This window comes from Nicotiana sylvestris, chromosome 5 (assembly GCF_000393655.2).
Source record: "Nicotiana sylvestris chromosome 5, ASM39365v2, whole genome shotgun sequence".
Taxonomy (NCBI): domain Eukaryota; kingdom Viridiplantae; phylum Streptophyta; class Magnoliopsida; order Solanales; family Solanaceae; genus Nicotiana; species Nicotiana sylvestris.
In genome coordinates this window covers 157,263,673-157,283,888 of record NC_091061.1, presented here as the reverse complement: position 1 = coordinate 157,283,888, position 20,216 = coordinate 157,263,673, and the positions used below count along the sequence as shown (strand labels likewise).

The 20,216-nt window shown below is 34.1% G+C and overlaps 3 protein-coding genes across 3 annotated transcripts; 2 read left to right on the top strand and 1 right to left on the bottom strand.

Annotated features, from left to right (window-relative positions):
- Positions 1-954: 954 nt before the first annotated feature.
- Positions 955-4,338, top strand: LOC104211358 (inositol oxygenase 2-like). Its single transcript, XM_009760400.2, has 11 exons — positions 955-1,142; positions 1,569-1,704; positions 1,803-1,884; positions 1,979-2,183; positions 2,962-3,021; positions 3,125-3,177; positions 3,271-3,393; positions 3,483-3,552; positions 3,810-3,888; positions 4,012-4,093; positions 4,193-4,338. Exons 1-11 carry the CDS (start codon positions 1,112-1,114, stop codon positions 4,217-4,219), a joined length of 948 nt encoding a protein of 315 aa, XP_009758702.1. The 5' UTR covers positions 955-1,111; the 3' UTR covers positions 4,220-4,338.
- Positions 4,339-5,381: 1,043 nt separating this feature from the next.
- Positions 5,382-7,638, bottom strand: LOC104211357 (uncharacterized). Its single transcript, XM_009760399.2, has one exon. It carries the CDS (start codon positions 7,573-7,575, stop codon positions 6,073-6,075), a length of 1,503 nt encoding a protein of 500 aa, XP_009758701.1. The 5' UTR covers positions 7,576-7,638; the 3' UTR covers positions 5,382-6,072.
- Positions 7,639-13,655: 6,017 nt separating this feature from the next.
- LOC104211356 (uricase-2 isozyme 1) lies at positions 13,656-19,826 on the top strand. The gene is made up of 8 exons (XM_009760398.2): positions 13,656-14,049; positions 14,453-14,545; positions 14,907-14,982; positions 16,848-16,957; positions 17,524-17,615; positions 17,756-17,929; positions 18,079-18,172; positions 19,430-19,826. Exons 1-8 carry the CDS (start codon positions 13,849-13,851, stop codon positions 19,511-19,513), a joined length of 924 nt encoding a protein of 307 aa, XP_009758700.1. The 5' UTR covers positions 13,656-13,848; the 3' UTR covers positions 19,514-19,826.
- Positions 19,827-20,216: the final 390 nt, after the last annotated feature.

Sequence of the window (20,216 nt, the reverse complement as noted above, 5' to 3'; positions counted from 1 at the left end):
TGATGCACAAGTATCTCATATTCACACCGTCCGGAAAAGCGCTGCATTCCTAGGAGTATTATATAGACAGTTTATTCTAATGTAGGCATTAGTGGCTGCGTTCACAGCTCAAACCCGTAACTTATATCACACATAGACAACTTTAATATTGCTCTAAAGTTCTTTTATTTTTCTCATAATATTAAGTAGGCAGTAATAGACACACTTTTAGCTTAACATTAGGTAATAAGTCAGACTTTCCTTATTTAGAAATTAGTTACCTTTAGAATTTCTACTTTACGCTTAATGAATTGATTTTACAGACATACAATTTATTTATGATTTTTTAATTATAAATTTTAAAAATTTTCTTTTATTTCTTAAACTCCATATTAAGTGAAACACTGCCACATAAACTGGAGGGAGTACAATATTTGAGTTCTCATCAAAAGTTATCCGATGAGTATACAATTTTTTAAAACGTATGATCTAACATGCTCAAACAAATTTGATCATACTTTGATATGTTTAAATATTTCTTAATAATATCCGTGCCCCACGCGAATACTTATCCTAATGTTCAGTTAATGAGCATTTGTAGGATTAGATAAATAATTTGGAAACATTTTTTTTATAGATAAGATAGAATCAGCATTAACTTCGGAATGTAATCCAGATAGAATTAACTTACCCATGTTTTCAAACAAAATAGAACAATACATTAAACCTTAGCCAATTTTTTTGGCAACAATCAGGATAAGTAATTAATTTAATACAGACTCCCACAGTTATTGCACTTCCATTAATTTTAGGAGGTGAAGATTTACTTCTTCTTTTTTGTTTTAAACAGTTGGAAAATATTTAATGGTAAAAACAGAAACTTACGTTGGCAATGACTCAATAATATATATCTTTATTTTTTTATCCACGCAAAGCTGACTCACTTTTCTTTGTACGTTTTTTAGTTCAGGACTCGTCTCCAAGTGTTTTTTTATTACTAGAAAAGGGCTTTCTTTTTTCCCTATAGAAACCAATTTTTTTCTCAAAGTTCTCATAAACAAGCAAAAGTCAATTCACAGCTTATTATTTATCTTTTGTTTATTTGCTTTGTGTTTTCTTTCTCAACTCAAGCATGACTTTCCTCGTTGCCCAAACTGAGCATGGTATTATATTTTCTTTTTCTTTTCTCTCTTTATGTATTAATTTAATTTTTTGAATTGTTTATCGAGTCATTGTCTTTGTGATTTGACCTTCTCAATGTCAGTTACTACTTTATTACGTAATTGTATTGGACGTGTTCTTTTTTTTTTTTTTGGTTTCTCATCGCGATAAATTCAAATTTGCGCCTGAAAATTTCACTTTATGATATGTCGTAAACTACTTGTGTTTCCGAAAGTGAATTCATAAATTTTCAGAATTTTTTATTTTCCGTGATATATAAGCACGATTTTATTATTTTTTCCATTACAAGAAATTAATTTTATGACTTTTTGATGCAATACACTAAAAGTTGAATTATTATCCGAGAAATTTAACTCTCTCTCTCTCCCTCTCTCTCTCTTTTTGGTTCTTGATCTTGCTCTAATTAGGAGCAGAAATTGAGAACAAGAAGGTAACTACTGATGCTGAGGAATTGTTTCTTGATGGTGGATTTGTTGTGCCAAAAAATGTTTCAAACGATGGATTTGTTGTTCCTGGCAACAATGCATTTGGCAACTCATTCAGGTAATAATGTTTTCCAAATCAACAAATTAAAATTTATGTATACAACTATTAAAATATATATCTGTATTTATTCTAATATTAAAAAAAAATCGATGCAGGGATTATAGTGCAGAAACTGATCGGAAAAAGATCGTGGAGGAACTCTATCGACAGAGCCACATTAACCAAACATATGATTTTGTAAGCATCCAAAAAATACAAAAATAAAATAATATTCTTGAACAACTTTTGTTTCATGCATATATAATTTTTAATTTTTATGGAATTAAAACAGGTGAAAAAGATGAGGGAAGAGTATGGAAAGTTGGATAAAGTTGAGATGAGCATTTGGGAAAGTTGTGAACTTTTAAATGAAGTTGTGGATGATAGTGATCCTGATTTGGATGAACCCCAAATTCAGCATTTGTTGCAAACTGCTGAAGCTATTAGGAAAGACTATCCTAATGAAGATTGGTTGCATTTGACTGCCCTTATTCATGGTTTGTGCCTCTTTTCTATACCCTAAATAAAAAAAGGATTTTAATTTTAATAATAATGCTTATCGTCTAGTGGTATCAGTGGGGATGATACGTTCCAGTTCAATTCCCACCACTCCCTTCCCCCTCCCCCTCCCCCTCCCCCTCCCCACTACGATTCAGTGTAAAATTGCTGTCATTTAATTAGAAAGTCACGGATTCGAGCTCTGAAACTAATTTCTTGCAGAAATGCAGGATAAAGTTGCGTATAATAGACCCTTATGGTCCGGCCCTTCCCAGTGTTATCAAAGGCGCGCTTAAGCCCCGAAACGAGGCTCAAAACATGTTGAGCATTTCGCGTCGCTTAACGGGCGCTTCGGTGTTGTCATCAAGACTCTAAGGCATACTTTTCCTTGCTAACGAGCATAATTCGGAAGACGCGACATTAAACAGTTGATATTTCACTTTATTGTAAATTTTCTTTAATTTCTTTGTCTATATATTTGGTATTCATGCTTATAGATATTAGTCTTGGACTACACATACATATTTATAGTTTTTCTCCATTTGCGTCTTTCTTCATTAAAGCCCATGCTTTATTTGCGCTTAAAGCCCCCAACAGACCTCAGAGTTTTTTGTGCTTTTCGCCTTTGATAACACTGGCCCTTCCCCGGAACATAGCCGGAGCTTAGTGTACCGAGCTGTCCTTTTCCCATCGTATCCAAAAAAAAAATTAAAAATATTTAATTTAAGCAAATTAATGTGCATTTTATGCTGACATTATCTTGCCAAAATATTGTAGATCTTGGCAAAGTTCTTCTGCTTCCTAGCTTTGGAGGGCTTCCTCAGTGGGCTGTTGTTGGTAAGATTATTACAGCACATACTCAAAAATATATATTACTTTATATTTTTCACATTTATTTCTCAAGTATGTATTTAATTTATTAACCAATTTATTCTAATAGGTGACACATTCCCCCTTGGTTGTGCTTTTGATGAATCAAATGTGCTTTATGAGGTCTTTTTCTTTTCTATTTTTTTTCCTGAGTCTTTATTTATTTATTTATTTATTTATTTATTTATTCTCACTGCTCAATTGCCAAATCTGCAGCAATTTAAGGGAAATCCTGATTACAACAATCCATCTTACAACACAAAAAATGGAGTTTATTCTGTAGGATGTGGGCTTGATAATGTGGTTATGTCTTGGGGACATGATGACTACATGTATTTGGTATGCATTTTTATTTTCCAGAAAAAATTAGTTAGACTTAATTAAATTAATGAAGAATCATGTGTGATTTACATATGTTTAATTATTAGGTTGCTAAGGAAAACAAAACTACTCTGCCATCTGCTGCATTGTTCATCATCCGATACCATTCCTTTTATCGTAAGTATTTATAAATAACTTTTTTACCTATTCGTTCTTGAAAAATGTTATGTAACAGCTTTTCTACCTTCACAAAGTAGGGGTAAGGTCTGTGCACACACTACCCTCCCCAGATCGAAAACAACCTCTCTATCTTCACAAGGTAGGATAGGTCTGTGTACACACTACTCTCCCCAGAGCTCACTTGTGGATTACACTAGGTCTGCTGTTGTTGTCGTCGTGGTCTTTATTACTAATCATGAGTTTTTATTATGTAGCTCTGCACAGGGCAGGGGCATATAAACACTTGATGAATGAGGAGGATCATGAAAATCTGAAATGGCTTCATATTTTCAAGTAAGTTTTTGTTTTTCCAATTGATATAATTTGTAGTTCTACTTGCTTCAGTTTTTTATTTTCTTGGTTTATTAACTGTTGAGAATGATGTTTGACTGAATGTTTTATAATGGTATTTGACAGCAAATATGATCTTTATAGCAAGAGCAGAGTTTTGATTGATGTGGAGAAAGTGAAACCTTACTACATTTCCCTCATTGAGAAGGTAAATTTTTTCGACTATATAAATTCTCATTGATCATATCGTTGCATATAATCCGATCTTTCTAATTTATTGATACTTGAAAAAACATTTTGATTGCAGTATTTCCCGGCAAAGCTGAAGTGGTGAAATCCTCAAATCTGGGCAGCTGTTGAAAAGCTTTTTGTGGATACAACAAATGAGTTCTAGGAATTGGCTTTGGGATTTTATTTGGTGCATTTTTTTCTTTTTTCTTTTTTCTTTTTCTTGGGGTGGGGGGAGGGGTGGGGGAGTGTGAGAGTCATCACAAACTATGTTCCTTAAGTTTGTCATAAATGAAAGTTTATTTGTTGAAAATATATGTCTTCTCTAATTTATAGCTTAGTCTTCTAATTATTCTTCTGTGTGACACAAACTAAATCTCCTCTCTGGAAAAGTGTTTGTGGAAGTCTAAATTGCTCGAACTCTTCACTTTTAGTGTCGCACCCCTATCAACAGGACGTGGGTGTAGGTGTGGGATCGGTATCGCATCTGGTCAACAATATTTGGGTACTTTGACCAAAAACGATGGAGAAATTCGGGACAAATACAATCGTCGTTTGAAATCAAGATAAAAGCTAGGTTGAAATTGAAGAAAATGGAATATCTTGTATATAAAAATTACTACGTCAATCCTTTTCCTTTTTTATCCACGTTCTCCTCTCGATCAATATTTTTTCCTTCTTGAAATACCTTGTAAGTTTTTCACATAACTTCTCATAATTTAGACATATTTTATAACTCTACTTTTAGATATATAAATTATTTTTAGCCGAATCCTCGCACTCATATCTGTACCCCGACTCTTAAAATTTAAATTATGAAGGATCCTACCTCTAGATCTGCACCAATATCAGACGCCCGCACCTGCGTCCGATCAACTTAGGTGGAATGAGACAGTTCCTAAAATACTAAGGGGTCGTTTGGTAGGGTGTATAAGAATAGTGCGGAATAATGTGTATTAGTAATGCAAGCATTAGTTATGCAAATATTATTTCTTATCTATTGTTTGGTGTGGTGTATTAAAATTATAATGCATTGCATAATTTTAAAAAAAATAGTTGCTTACAAAAATGCCCTCCATATTCTCTAGCTTTAAGGGACTTTAAGGACAATTTTGTCTTTAACCATGCTAATGCATGCATTAAAGCCTTGGTATTAGTTTGATATTGGCTGCTCATTCTCTGTTCAAACTCGTCGTAAAAGCTTCTTTTTTTTTATATCAGTAAACTCATTGTAAGGAGTTATAAACTAAATGAACAAGTTGCTGATGTAGTGAATGAAGCAAACTGGAAGATATAAGCATCAAGTTACTACAGTTGGGACTGGCTTTGGACCAAAAGTTAAGTTATAATTTGTACAATGTTGAGGTTTCTTTGCTTACCTCCTTCCATCGTTGATACTCCCAATCCATGGGTGTTGGATGTGATTAAGCTTCCCCTTTTGTTATCTCCTTCCATTTCGACAACTTACAGAAATTAGTTGGTAACATGTCTTTCCTCTCATACTACTCCAAACCAAAAACCCACAGCATAACAATGTCAATATAGCTCTAAGCTTTAAAATAGGCATTTGTTGTTGATATTCATCACAAAGAACATAACTGGATTACCAACACAATTCTGGTTTTAGCGAAGAAATGCATACTTATCTAACAGGAACTCCATTTAAGATCATATAAGAGTGTCGATAAGGCCATCCTGTTAATTGATTCTCAGGATAATTCCAATGCATTGTCCCTTTTTAGAACCTTTTTCACTCCAATATTGGGTTCATCAACTTTCAAATCTTTTTCAGATCTCCATCTGTTAAGGAAAAAATTGTTCTTCAATTTACACATAGGAATGCAGACAGCAAATCCACCAGAACTAATAATCATTGAATTAACAGTGACCAAATATGCCGTAAATCATTGCAGTGAAATGTACAATCTCCTCTTATCATTCCAAAAGACAGCATAAAAATTATAGTCTTTGATCAATAATGTGTTTGATATGGTCACTAACGATCCCTGCTACAACCTCTGGGGAAAACCTACCCATCATATCATCCCTTGCCCGCCTACCTTTGGCCTTAGCTTCCTCATGATTTCTAATAACGTGCCTCATTAGCATTTGAAGCTTAGCAACACAAGGTTCAGCCCATAAATGCCCTTTAAACGGTCCTTCAGTAACTTCACTCATTCTATCCACAGGCAACGGATAACTATTCTCTTCTGTCATGAATTCCGTTGGCCCTGACCAATTTGTAGCAATCACTGGCAATTCCATTGCCATTGCCTCCACAATAGGCCTACCCCAACCTTCACCTCTAGACGGCAGAACAAACCCATTAGCAGCCTTATATAGCCTAGGCATATCAACCTGAGCTATGTGTTCATCGATCACATATACTCGAGCCCAACCATCTCTTGGTTCTTCCAAATCCGAGTCCTCCACATATTCAACAATCTTGTTTCCAAAATCTCTATCAGAATGATACGGATTCGTTAACAGATGCAAAGCTACATCATCACCTCCAGAAAACTCTCTTAAGTAAGACCTCAACAAAACATCCCATCCTTTCCTATATTCCCACTTGAAAATACTCAAGAAAACAAACTGTTTCCCCATATTTGATCCATTTAAAGATGACCCCATCACTAAATTCCCTATTGACCCAAGTTCTAGTGGCTCATACTTTAGTGGATCAAAAAACTCAAGATCAACAGGCTGAACAATCTTAACAATCTTCAATGGATCTACCCCACTTTGAGTAAAACTCTTCACATGAAAATCAGTAGGAACCCAAACAAAATCCAAAAGATTGCACCTTTTCACATGTTCAGCATTTACCCTATCAGTTTCAAACATAGTCCTACCAATTACAGCCTTAAAATGACCATTATAACCTATTGGTGGGCATGGAATTGTATCAAATAGTGGAGGGTACCAAGCACCAGGTTCACTATGACAAACAACAACAGTCTCATTTAACCTACATTCTGTTTGGTGAAGCTCAATAGCTAAATTCCTCATTTCTAAAGGTAAACCCTCCCAAAATTCAAGATTTTCAAGATCCCCATGTTGTTCAATTTTCAAGCTAAAGATTGAATCTTTTTTCAGTGAGTGCTCACTTAAAGCTAAAATGTAAGACCAAGCTTCTGAACTGTACCCACCCCCTGAAAGAAATGGAGCCATCCATAGGACACAATATGGGGTTGTGTGAATTGGGTTTTTTGAGGTGTTTAAGGTTGTTGGGCGAAGTAAAGTTAGGAGTTTTTTAAGGAAATAGGTATGTGGTGAGATGCTTAATCTGAGTATTAGTTTTTTGTGGTAATGTGTTTTGGAAATACTGAATGAAATTGCTAAAAGGAGTACCAAGATTGATAATAGATAAAGGGGTTTGAGTTTTATGGTGAAGGGAAGAGCCCGGCCAGTTGGCGGTGGCGGGCGGTGGCCGGAATCTGGTATTTCGGCTGAATCCATAATCAGAACCAAGGATTTTCTTATTTGGATCTTAATTTAGTTTGAAGATTACAGAGACTTCAAGTTAAAGATATCATGCGCGAAATACTAATATAACATCCGTTTTAGGTACCTTAATTAACAAAGATGGTTGTTAGCTATTGTACTGTACCATATTGCTATTTTAAATATAATATTTATTTTGATTGTTACTTAAATTTTATTGTATCGTATCGTATCGTTAAATCCATAGTTACGTAGCGATGAAATGTGCCACTTTATATAACGACCAATTTGATGTGGTCACGTCGTTACTTTTTCCTTTTCTCTCAATCTCACCCTCATTATTATTAAATAACTTTATTTTATCATTTACCTTGTCTTTTTATATACTGTATCATAATTTTTCTTTATAATATTACAAGTTTATTCATCATATTACTGGTGTGTGATATCATGAAATGACGGCAAAACAACACAACCCATCCAAATATTGTATTAATCAAACGATACCGTACAATACACAATACGATACGATACATTATGAAACGACATGTAACAATCATCCAAACAAGCTGTAAAGGAAAAGTAAATGAAAATATTAAAATAAATCACGTAGATTAATCTTTGAGCTAAACTTTAATCTTGAATTCTATTAGCAAATCATTTTCAAACGATTAATAATAAGATAGTGGCGTTATGTGCGGTGGTATATTTTAGGAGTAATTGATAACAAAATCACCTTGTCCGTGTTCCTAACTTTGCTTCCATAGTACTTTCAAAAAGAGAGGTTCGTAGAAATTTTACAATTCAGAGAAGATGCAAATATACTTGACTCTAAAGTAGACTAATTTTTTAAATATATATGTTATACATTTATTTATAAATATTAACAAAAGAATTTATTTCGTTGATTACTTAATCTTTTTTCTAAAATATTACCCTTAAGTGAGTAGCAAATTCCATGAGTATTAAATAGTTGAACTCATTCTTGTTAATCATTAAACATTTTAGTATTATGTTGTCCCTAAGAGATGGACAATCAAGAGTGGATCAAGGTGGCAGTGAGTTGTGGCAGTGCGCTTCTAGGTAGATGATAAACTAAGAAGTTCCATGATAATGCACAAAATTAAATAATGGAGGTTAGAAAATTGATCCAATGAATAATTGAAAGTCTGATTTTCTCCTTCGAAAATAATGAATTTACTCTTGAGAAGTAAACCAGGATAATTAATTTGGGATGAAGGGAATATATACTTATTTTATTCACCTAACTAGTAAATTGACCGCGCTTCGCGCGATTGTTAAAAACACCAATGAATTGAAAAATATTTTTCTTTTAAAAATTATTAAGTAAAAACTTCAGTAGTATTTATAAAGAAAATTAAACTATTTTCACGTTTATTGTATAAGAAAATGTCTATAATTAAGTAAATGGTACAAAACGTTTTCATTATCACAGAACCATGTATTGTTCATCATTATGTATTGTTTTGTCTGTATTGTTAATATGATTTTGATAAAATTCAGTGCAACAACGTAATGCCAAGGCCACTTCAATCTTGTTGTTTTTCTAATATGTCAAAATTCAGCTTTGATGATCTTCTTGTTTTTTGATATTTTAACAACACAACTTACAGTTGAATATAGTTTCATTAATTGTATTGCAAATACTTCACATCTAATTAAAAGTTTCTACCTTGATTTTTCTTTAAAAAAAAAAATATATCACATCCTCCTTTGTTTATATCAATACATGTCAAGAAGTTGTTTCAAACAAAAGTAACATTTTGTAGAAGTACAGTAATTCAATCGAGGTATGTCTTCCGTAGAATATCTAGTGGAACATCCCACATTGAAGTTGTTAATTTAAGAGAAACAGAAAACTTGAGGGGGCTTAGCAAGAGATGATATAACTACATTTTCGTGTTTTTTTCTCTGATCTTATCAGTTTATCTTTAGATATGTCATTTGAAAAATAAAGCATGACAGATATAAAAAAGGCAAAACATTTCGGTAATGTTGCACCAAAAAAATAAATTAATTTAATGTTAAACTAATTTGAGTGGCAAGGAAGAAATTAATATTTACATAAAAATAAAGGCACAACGATATGGCCTAGGGAGATTAACCACCGGAGAGAAAGGAAATTTACCCAAAAAAACACAAAAATCAAAATATTAGACAATAACACACTAAAATGAAAAGGAAGCGTCATTACGACATTACCCTTCACGGCCCTTTCTTCTTACTTTTTGTTTGAAAATAAGGAGTAGTATACAAATAGTTTCATTCACATGAATCTGCATTTAAAAGCATAAAAGGACACAGAAGTCATGTCAGGAAAAGAAATAAGAAAACTTCCAGAAAATAAATAAAATAAAAGGGTTACTTGTCCGATATAGGACAAAAGAAGGAAAAAATAAAGAAGATTATGTCCTTGTTTTTCTAGTTGAGTTCTTCAAAGAACAAAAGAGTAGAAAGGTCATTTATTACTGCTAGATGTTTTCTTATAATAAAAAATAATACTATCATACAAGATAGGCAGAAGATGAAGATTTTTAGAGAGAGCAATTAAAGGTGAAGTGGTGGAATGAAAGCGGTGAGACAGGGTCAATACCAACAAAAATGTGTGATTCTTGCAATTGTTAGTCTTTTGTCAAAACAAAAATAACAAACTAAAAGAAACAAACGTTAATTCTTTACATAATTGCACTGTTCAGAATACTAAAATTCTAGTATTATAAAAGTCACTATTAAACAAAGAAACGTCACTCAGAATTCCAAAAGTCTCATCACATTGCCCTCTTTTTGATTATCCTGAATATTAAAACTTCACTGCATATATTTTCAACTTTAAAAAGAGATGGTATTTGGGTACAGAGGATATAAGGGAAGGAAAGTGATTATGGGAAGAAATATAAGCAGTTAATTGTGAGATTTTAGAAAAAGAGATAATAAATTAAGAAGAACTAATGGCAATTAAAAAAGAATTGTGGTGTTGAAACGATAGGAAGCATTTATAAGTAATAATCGATACAATAAAACAAAAGCAATTACTGAGAGTAATAATTGGTACAATAAAATAGCAGTTACTGATAATAGGGGGAAATTCAAAAATAGCCAGATTTACAACTGGTCGTTCAAAAATAGCTCAGTTTTAAAGTAATCGAAATTTAGCCACTTTTCATGTAAAGATAAATTTGAGCAAAAATACTTTTTAAAATCCGAAAAATACGCCAGTATATTATACTGGAACTCCAGCATAATATACTGGAGTTCCAGCAAGTATAATTGTCCAGTATAATATACTGGAGTTTGGAGCACCAATGCTTTAGTCTCCAGTATATTATACTGGAGTCAGCAAAGTATACCGGTCCAGCATAATATGCTGGAGTTCATACACAAGTGCACCAAACTCCAGAATATTATGCTGGACCGGTCTCTGTTGCAGCAAAATAGTGGCTATTTTTTATTAACTTCGTAATTGCTGGCTATTTTTGAATGACCAGTCCGAAAACTGGCTATACCGTGCTATTTTTACCTGATAATAAGGTGCATAACTTCTTCTTTTGGGGCCAGAAAAGGTGCCATAAATCCTTTTTTTTTTTGGAAATTTTACCACCTATAGAATAGGTTAGTACCCTATTTATATTAAATAAATACCATTTTAAAATATTACATCCTATAAATACCTTTTATAGTTTATAGCAAAAAATTTAAATATAGTTCCATCCTACAATTAAGACACCATATATGCTACAAAATATTTTTCTCTCATTTTTTATATTTTCTCTCACCTAATTAGCGTATATCTCCTCTGACCAGCTTTTTTCTCTCTTCTTCTATACACTTTACCCTCTTCTCCCACCCTAAATCTCTATTTCTCCGCCATTGTCACCTCTACTCTCTTCTCCCACATACCCACGTTACTCAAATTCTTTGTCCTCTCTGTATTTTCACAACATAATCAATCTTTATTATTATTTGGCATACAAAAACAGATCTATAAAACAACAAATTTCAGCAAGAAAAACGGAAGAAATATAGAGATAGAGAAAGTAGAGGAGAAAGAGATCTAACCGTCCATCTCAACGATAGGGTTTTCAACCTTGATTTTGTCGAAAGCCATGTTTACAGATGAAAGAGGTGAAACTGTATTCACATGTATTCAACAACATTCATTTATATATTTTAGATGTATTAAAAAGTTGTGATTATTCTCTTGTATTCAGTTTTAATCAGTTGTAATTAACTATTTTATTCAGCAGTAGTTAGTTGTATTCAAGTGTTTTATACAACTGTATTCAGTTGTAGTTAGTTATATTCAATTATTTTATTCAGCAGAAGTTAGTTGTATTTTGTTGCATTCAAGAGTTTTATTCAGCTGTATTCAATTGTATTTTGTTGTATTCAATAGAAAAAAAGGAGAAGAGAATTGAGAAGTTCGATCAGATGTGTTGCTCTGGTTTTTCCTTCTTTTCACGTTTTGGAGTTGCTTTCTTTGAGCAAAATACAAATTAGTGTGTACTTGTTTTAGTTCTTTGAGTTAAATTAGGAGACTATCATGAGATTTGATTTTCTTTCGTTTTTAACAAGTTTAAGTTCCCAGAATTTGCGCAAAAAAGTTATTGTATTTCACTGAAATTTTGCTTGAATACAGTTAAATACAGCTGAAATTTCGCTTGAATAACACTTAGCTGGATTTCCCGTTTTTATGCCTATTTTTTTTCTTGTATTAATGAATACAACCGTTTAAATACATGAAATACATTGTATAAAAACATAAAAAATATCTATAGAGCGTAATATAGCAAAAGATATCTATAAATGGCTAATTAGGACTAAAAGATGGTGCTTTGTGAAAAATTCTCTTTTTTTTTTGGGTCCGAAAATGTGCCAATTAAGGAATAAAAAAATTAAAAATAGAGGAAATGATTAAATGATTTATGGCCAAAAAAATATGACGCATCACCATGTCTGTTCTAAGATTTATAAATATATTGATATAGATTGTGGAGTCACTACTTATAAATAAATAATGCAATGAAAAATGATTGTACCTGCTTGTTACATTCTCCAAATTATGTTATTGTTAAAACCAACAGGGCTACGTATGTTTACATGAAACAACAAACTAAAATGATTGTAATTAAAAAAATTGTCGTTTCAGAATGATAATATAAGGCGTTTATCATAAAAGGAAGACAAAAAGGAAAAAAAATAGGAGTAATAAAAAGGGAAGTACCACTGTAAAAGAAAAGAAAACAGTAACTGCGGAGGAGTGGCCAGCGCTGAATACACCACAAAGGAAGAGCAAAAGGTAATGGAGGTCAAAACATCCAAAATTTGTTCGAGCATGTCACTGACATGACCAAAGTTATTTATAACATACAAACAATGGGAGGTTATGGACTTGAACCCCAAATGAAGAGATGTGAGTAATAAATGTAGACTATTAAAAATCGGATAAATGAAGAAATAGGAAGGAAAAAGCCAAAAATATGAGAAAAAGGATAAAGAGGATTCCTACACTATAGAGATGCCACATCATCTCCCTTATGTCCCTCTTATATATATAGAAAGAGAAAGAGAGAGAGATTTACTACTAGTAAAGATTGAATAATCATACAAATAATATATCAAATTTAAAACCTCAATTTTTTAAGAATTCTATAATTATAAAAATATTATTGTATATTGACAAGAGGGTGTGAATATCGAGGAGTAGGGTCGAAGGTTAGTAGTTAGTTGTATTTTTTTTCATACTAGTTATATATAGCATTATTCTTGTACTTCCTTATTTATAGTTTGCATTTACTTCCTATTATTTCTTTCGCTTCACTTATTCTACTGTTTGCTGCAATTGTTTTCTTTCCCGTTATTTCTTTAGCCGAAAATTTATTGAAAATAGTCTCTCTACATTTACAAGATATGAGTAAGATATATGTACACACCCCTCCTCAGATTCTACTTTATAGGATTACATTATATTTATTGTTGCTATTACTAAAATTACAAATTTTGAGTTTTTCTTTTATAATGTCCAGTTAAATTACTGTCATATAAATTGAATCAAAGGGGTATTTATTTCTAAACTTACAATGGTCCAGTGTTCCACTAGAAAAAACGCCCATGGTATAGTTTGTGGGGCCGGAAAGCAATGTGGTTTCATGTGCGACGATAGATACGATAGTCGATAATAATACATTAATACGTATACGCATACATACAGCGCACAGAGCCGTGAGTAGGAAGCTGAGCATTTTTGTCAAACAAATCGATCGATCGAAAATGGCGGAATTGAGTGGACTGAAACTGGAGCAGAGGCATGGAAAATCCAGAGTGAGAGTAGCTAGGGTTTGGAAAAGTCACAATGGGAAGCATCACTTTACTGAATGGAGTGTTAACATTAGCCTCCTCTCCGATTGTTTACCTGCCTATGTCGCCGGTGATAACTCCGATATCGTCGCCACCGATACAATGAAGAACACTGTAAGTCTCCTTTTTTTTTGTTTGAGTAACAGCTGATTTATATGCATGTACTTAGAATTTTGTTAGATCACGTATACCTGATGCTCAATTTCATCATCTGCGAACTTAAATAGTACTACTGATTATTTTTAGTGTTAATAACTTGATATAAAATTGACGGGTTTTGCTATTTTTAATAGTTTTCTAAGAGATCTGACCTATGAACGAGACATTGGATTGATATAATTGTTTAAGCTAATTGTCTGATCACGAGTTTTTGTCACTTTTCTTCTCTGCATTAGGTCAAAATCAGCTTTTACATTTTGGAAACTAAATCTGATTATATTGTGTTGTTATATCCTAGAATCTGAATTTTCCTTTATGTCATTTGGTTCTAAGTTCCGATTATTGGACGGTGAAACAGGTGTATGCCAAAGCTAAGGAATGTTCAGAGCAACTCTCAGCTGAAGATTTTGCCATTATACTTGCAAAGCACTTCACCTCCTTTTATCAGCAGGTACCATTTGTCTATTGTCATGTAATGATGTCAGTTATCTGCCATGACTACTTGGTTATTCTAGCCACTGAATTTAGTAATTGTGGGAAGGGTACTATGTTTTGTAAACTTTTTCTATACGTGTAGAGAATGTTCCAAAAGACTTCTCATTTTTCTTACAGATCAACCTTATGTCATGTCCACTCATCTGGCAATTGCTCTGTAGAGAAGATAAGCAATTGCTTAGTTGTTGCCTTTTGTTGTATGCAGACTTTGGGATGTTTTGTGCTTTGCTTGTGACATTGTTTAATATAATTATAGGACTGAACCACTCACCTTACATAGATCTTCTTAAGTTATTTTTCCTGTTCTGTTCTTGTAGGTCACTGCTGCAATTGTCAATATAGTTGAAAAGCCATGGGAACGCGTTAGCATAAAGGGCCAACAACATGAACACGGTAAACCTTTGATTTGGAACGGAAAGTGTTACTTACTTACCCAGTGAACTCCCCCCCTCCCCTTCCCCCTTTTAGAAGTTAAAATGAAGATCTAAGTTACCCTGTGCTGCTAATTCTCAGAAATTGTAGGGAATATTCCTCTGGATTCCTTCTCTGCCATGTGACTGGATTCATCCTTTTCTTGACTGTGTTTCATCTCCTTAGAGTGCATGCAGAGTCATTTTAATTTTCTTAAACAGCACATGAGCAATTTGGAATTCCAGTCTGATTTGTGGCGTATGATAAGATATTTTGTTAGTGATGTCCACTATATATTTTTTTCATATGTTATCATCTCTATCAAAAAACTTGCCAGCATCAAATACATCTGAGCTTCACTGAACTATATGATATCAAATTTGATAAGACTAGATCAAGTTCAAAGTCAAGTCTGAGACAATCTTGCATCCAAATAATGAGCCTAATCTAACAACAACAACAACAACAACCCAGTATAATCCCACAAGTGGGGTGTGGGGAGGGCAGTGTGTACGCAGACCTTACCCCACCCTGGAGTTGAAAGACTGTTTCCGATAGACCCTCGGCACAAGAAGATGAAATGCGACAATAGAATTCAGAAAGATAGTACCAGTGAGCTAAGAATCAAAAAGTATACCTGGAAAAGCAATATCAATAATCACTGCAGTGACAAGGTCCTAGAAAATAGTATGAGCACAACATGTACCACTAGCATACTAAAACACGAGACAGACCGACTAGACTTACACACAGAACGGAGTAGAAAAATGCTCAACTCCTACTAACCTTCAACCCTAATGCTCTCCCTCTATATCTTCCTATCAAGGGCCGGAGCTGGAGTTGCGCCATGTCCTGTCTGATTACGTCTCCCCAATGAGCCTGATCTAACAGTCTAATATAGTCATCCTTGTTTGGCAGCATCATGAATTTTCCTAGATCAGTATTTGCTCACAACAACAAGAACCCAGTAAAATCCTACTAGTGGGGTCTGGGGAAGGTAGTGTGTACGCAGACCTTACCCCAACCCCGAAGGAGTAGAGTAGATCAATATTTGCTCGCCTTTGGTTCAAATTAGAATGTGCTCAATATGATGTTATTCCTTTCTAATTTGTCAGAAGTAGACTTCTTTCGGTTAATTTCTATCAAAAGAGAGTAAGGAAAAAATAATAAATGGACAGAATTGTCGTGAAATGATGAACTAATCATTTTGGGCAACTAATCTGACAAAATTAGCAGGTTCATATTGGACTGAGAATGGAGCTTATCTGACCAATTTTTCTTTCGTGAAATGCTTCCAAGCGCTATTCCATGGTTGAGGCTACTTTCTTGAAAAAACTGTTCAAATTCCTTTAAGCTGATCATATCAATTTTTAGCTATAAAAGGCCTTAAAGTTGGTCCTGTATCATGTATTATGTGGAGCTATAATTTTCCCTGTACATAGTGCAAAAACCTGAGCTGCAGTTTGTGGACCCCTCACTTCTTGATTATATTGACTAGGAAAATGATTTAATCAAGGAGTTGACTTTTCACTGGATGAGATCCCTTGGAAAAGGGATTTGGAACCTCAAAAAGGGGCCTCATTGTATGAAGCAGTCATTGGTAATCCACTTTTAATGTGTCTAGAAGATTCTAGTGGATTGTATGGGTAAGCATCTAGCTTGGGATGCCTAAGTGCCTTAAGCCATGATGTCACTTTTGTTTGATATCTCTCGCTGCACCTCCTAGCTTTGTTTCCATTTATACGATCTGATTTCTATCTGATGAAGTGAACCACTGAGATTAATAAAAAAAAAAAATTGTTTTCCCTACGATTAATTCTGCTGCTCTATGTTTCTATCTTCCTTAGGTTTTAAGCTTGGCTCTGAAAAACACACTACCGAAGTAATGGTCGATAAATCGGGAACATTGCGCATGACATCTGGTATCGAGGGATTATCAGTTCTAAAGACAACTAAGGTAATCTCAGTTACACATCTGCCTTTATTTCTCCTTGCTTATCTGCTTCTAAATACCTCAAAAAAGAAGAAAGAATAAGATTCTGCAGTTAACTAAAAGCTTTTTACAGTAGTCCTACTAAGATACACAACCCTCCTCTAAGAAAGAAAGAGATATGTTAGTCTCCTTGGGAGTAGTTTCTTAGTTTGTTTTTTCTTTTTGACTCCCCCCACCTCGCGGTGGTAGTGAAGTTGAGGGGCTATGGATCAGGGCCAAGGCAACAAGGGTAGTACTCTCATAAATGACGATGAAATAGCCGATTTACAGTTTGAGATGGTTTACATGTGCGTCAGACAAGATCTATCTGGCCCTGCAGAAGTCCTTACTCTTTCTTACTCCAAAATTAGAGCCTTAGCACCTACTATAATTCTTCCTATGGGAATTAGGAACAAATTCTTTCTCTTTACACGAGATTAAGAGTTTGAAGTACACCTAAATTGGTACGCCACCCTAAACAATTGGCTTCCAAAATTTCATTCATGATAAGTGCATTATCCATTTTCATAACAAATAGCTTATTGAAACAGTCAGGTTTTGAAGGATTCATTAGGGACAAGTACACTATGTTGCCTGAAACACAGGAAAGAATGATGGCTACAGAGGTCACTGCATCTTGGAGGTAAATTATCCATCTTTTTTTTTAAAGAGATGACGTGTTAAACTTTTCTCTTTCTGACATGAATGAGATTTTAGTCTTGCCCTTGTTAGTTGTTCATCGTTTTGTTGATCGTGTTGTGAACCTGAAATTGGTTCATGTAGGTACTCTTTTGAATCTCTCTCAAGTCTTCCCTTGAAGCCTCTGTATTTCACAGAGAGATACATGGATGTGAAGGAGGTCCTGCTTAACACATTCTTCGGCCCATCTAAGGGAGGAGTATACAGCCCTTCTGTTCAAGCCACACTTTATGAAATGGCAAAGGCTGTTCTTGGAAGGTCTTTCTCTCGAATTCAACTCATAAGATGCTTTCCTAGCAGGCTAGCACACATACAAGAGAAATGAAACCTCTAAGACGCTCTATTTGCATCTTCAGGTTTCATAATTGCTAGGCATCCTTATGCTTTTGTTGGCATTATTCTTTCAGGTTTCCCGACATTTCATTCATTCAGTTGAAGATGCCAAATCTCCATTTTCTGCCAGTCAATTTGTCAAGCAAAGATAATCCAGTAATTGTTAAGGTAAGTTTCTCTTCCCTCATTCGCTGGATTGCTGTGTGCTTAATGCAGTGAATTTGACAGCCAAGTTATTTTCTAACCCTGTACGGTGAAATTTATCAGGCAAGATCTTTTTCAAAACTGAACCGGTTTCCATGAGAAAAAATGGGTCAATTATTTAAACCTCCTCTCTAGCTTAGCAAAACCAAATAAACCTTAGTTTGGGAAAATACTTTAAGCTTCCCCTCTGTAGCAACAGAAGCGGACATTGTCAAGTTTGAGAATAATTCGACCAAAATGGCGCCATTCACGTGTGTTGATTCTTTAAGCAGTTTTGAATGATATATACAGTCTACATATAAATCTAAAAGGAAAGAAAATTTGCCAAAGGGAAGAAAAGAAAGATAAGAAGATCAATGGAGAAACTGAGCTGTTTTAGGAGAGGGCAAGACAGACTGGGTTAGAAGTGGGTGGGAAGGGACTAAGAGTCAGGGGAAGGCAAAGCTGATGGGGAAAATGAGTAGAGGAGTTATGGCTGGGCTTAGGAAGGGGAGCGATCATTGTAAGAGAATTGGTGGAGCTGGGATAGAAGATTCTGAGTGATAAGATCCAATTTTATTAATGTTAAACAGAAATTCAAAGTAGATATTGAAAAACATCAAAGTTGATGCTTAGTAGAATGCACAAAAGCTAGAGTAGCCTACACTGGCTAAGAAGAAACTTCAACAACACGTGGATGTTCTCTTTACCTGCTTTGGATAAATACTACTGTGACTTTTTCGAAGCATTGAAAACATGTTATTACTGGAGGGGCGGCCTGCACGGATTGCCCTGGCAGAAGGAAGAGAGCGGTGGTTTGCAACATCGTCAAAGGGATGGGGCAGGCGGTGGGGGTTGGGAATTAACGGCTATAGGGTAACTTGTGATTCCCACACGTTCCTCATCTGAGTATAACCAATCCACATTCTCAATTTAATAATAACTTACTGCATCATGCAAAATTGTGGTGATATAGTATCATAATGTATTGGAAAAGTTTGAAAAAAGAGAAGCTAAAGCGGTGGGTACAGTTTGATCCGCATAAATGATTCTCGAGTTACATATCTTTAATCATGTATTATACAGTTGATTCAGAATTTCAAGTTTTATTGCTGCACTGCATTCATTCAGTCATAAAGTTATGCCATTATAAGTTGATATTCTTGGGAACTATATACCTCTGATCATGTTCTTTTGAGCCTGAATCAATGGCTAATATTTAATCCGTTGGTGACCTTTCAGTTTGATAATGATGTTTATTTGCCGACGGATGAACCGCATGGAACAATTCAGGCGACTCTTAATCGTATTCGGTCAAAGATGTGAAATACTGCTGATCAAAAGTGCCCATGATGCTCATTTCTTACATTTAAAGTTGTTACACCTCAAAGCTACTTAAGGGAACCTGGAAAGAAGCAACAATGTTACATGGTTCTGATTCTTCTAATCTGCTGTACACATGTAAAATATGGGTGTGTAATTTTCTGAATCTTCGTGTAAAATAAATAAGTGATAATTGTTTCTCAAGTTGTTGGACTTCATGATTTATCCTTATGATGTAATTGGTAATTTGGCTAAAAGAAAAGCCTCCCCACCTGGATATAGATAACTATTTAATATAATTCGACCTCTTGTTTAAGTTGTGTTTGTCATGCACTTAATTATGATTATGTAACATTACTTTGCTCTAAAAAGATGGTACCGGGGAGAAGTATTTTATACTTAAACGATTCAGCGTATTAGGGTTATTTACCAAAATGATTCAAATTGTGTCGATGCAATGTTTTATTATGATTTTTTAATTATTTTTTCACCTTAAGTACTTTACAAGGTAGGGAATTAAACCTTTACGGATAAGGTGAAAATTTAGGTAGTCAATTGAGCTACTAAGATTCTTGTTTTTATTTTTTATTTTTTTTAATATTACATACCAACTAATCTACTAAGATTTCTCTTTTTTTTTCTTTCTAATTTTCTTTTGTTACATTGGGCATATGGGAAGGGGAAATTAGGAGGGAATTATGAGGTG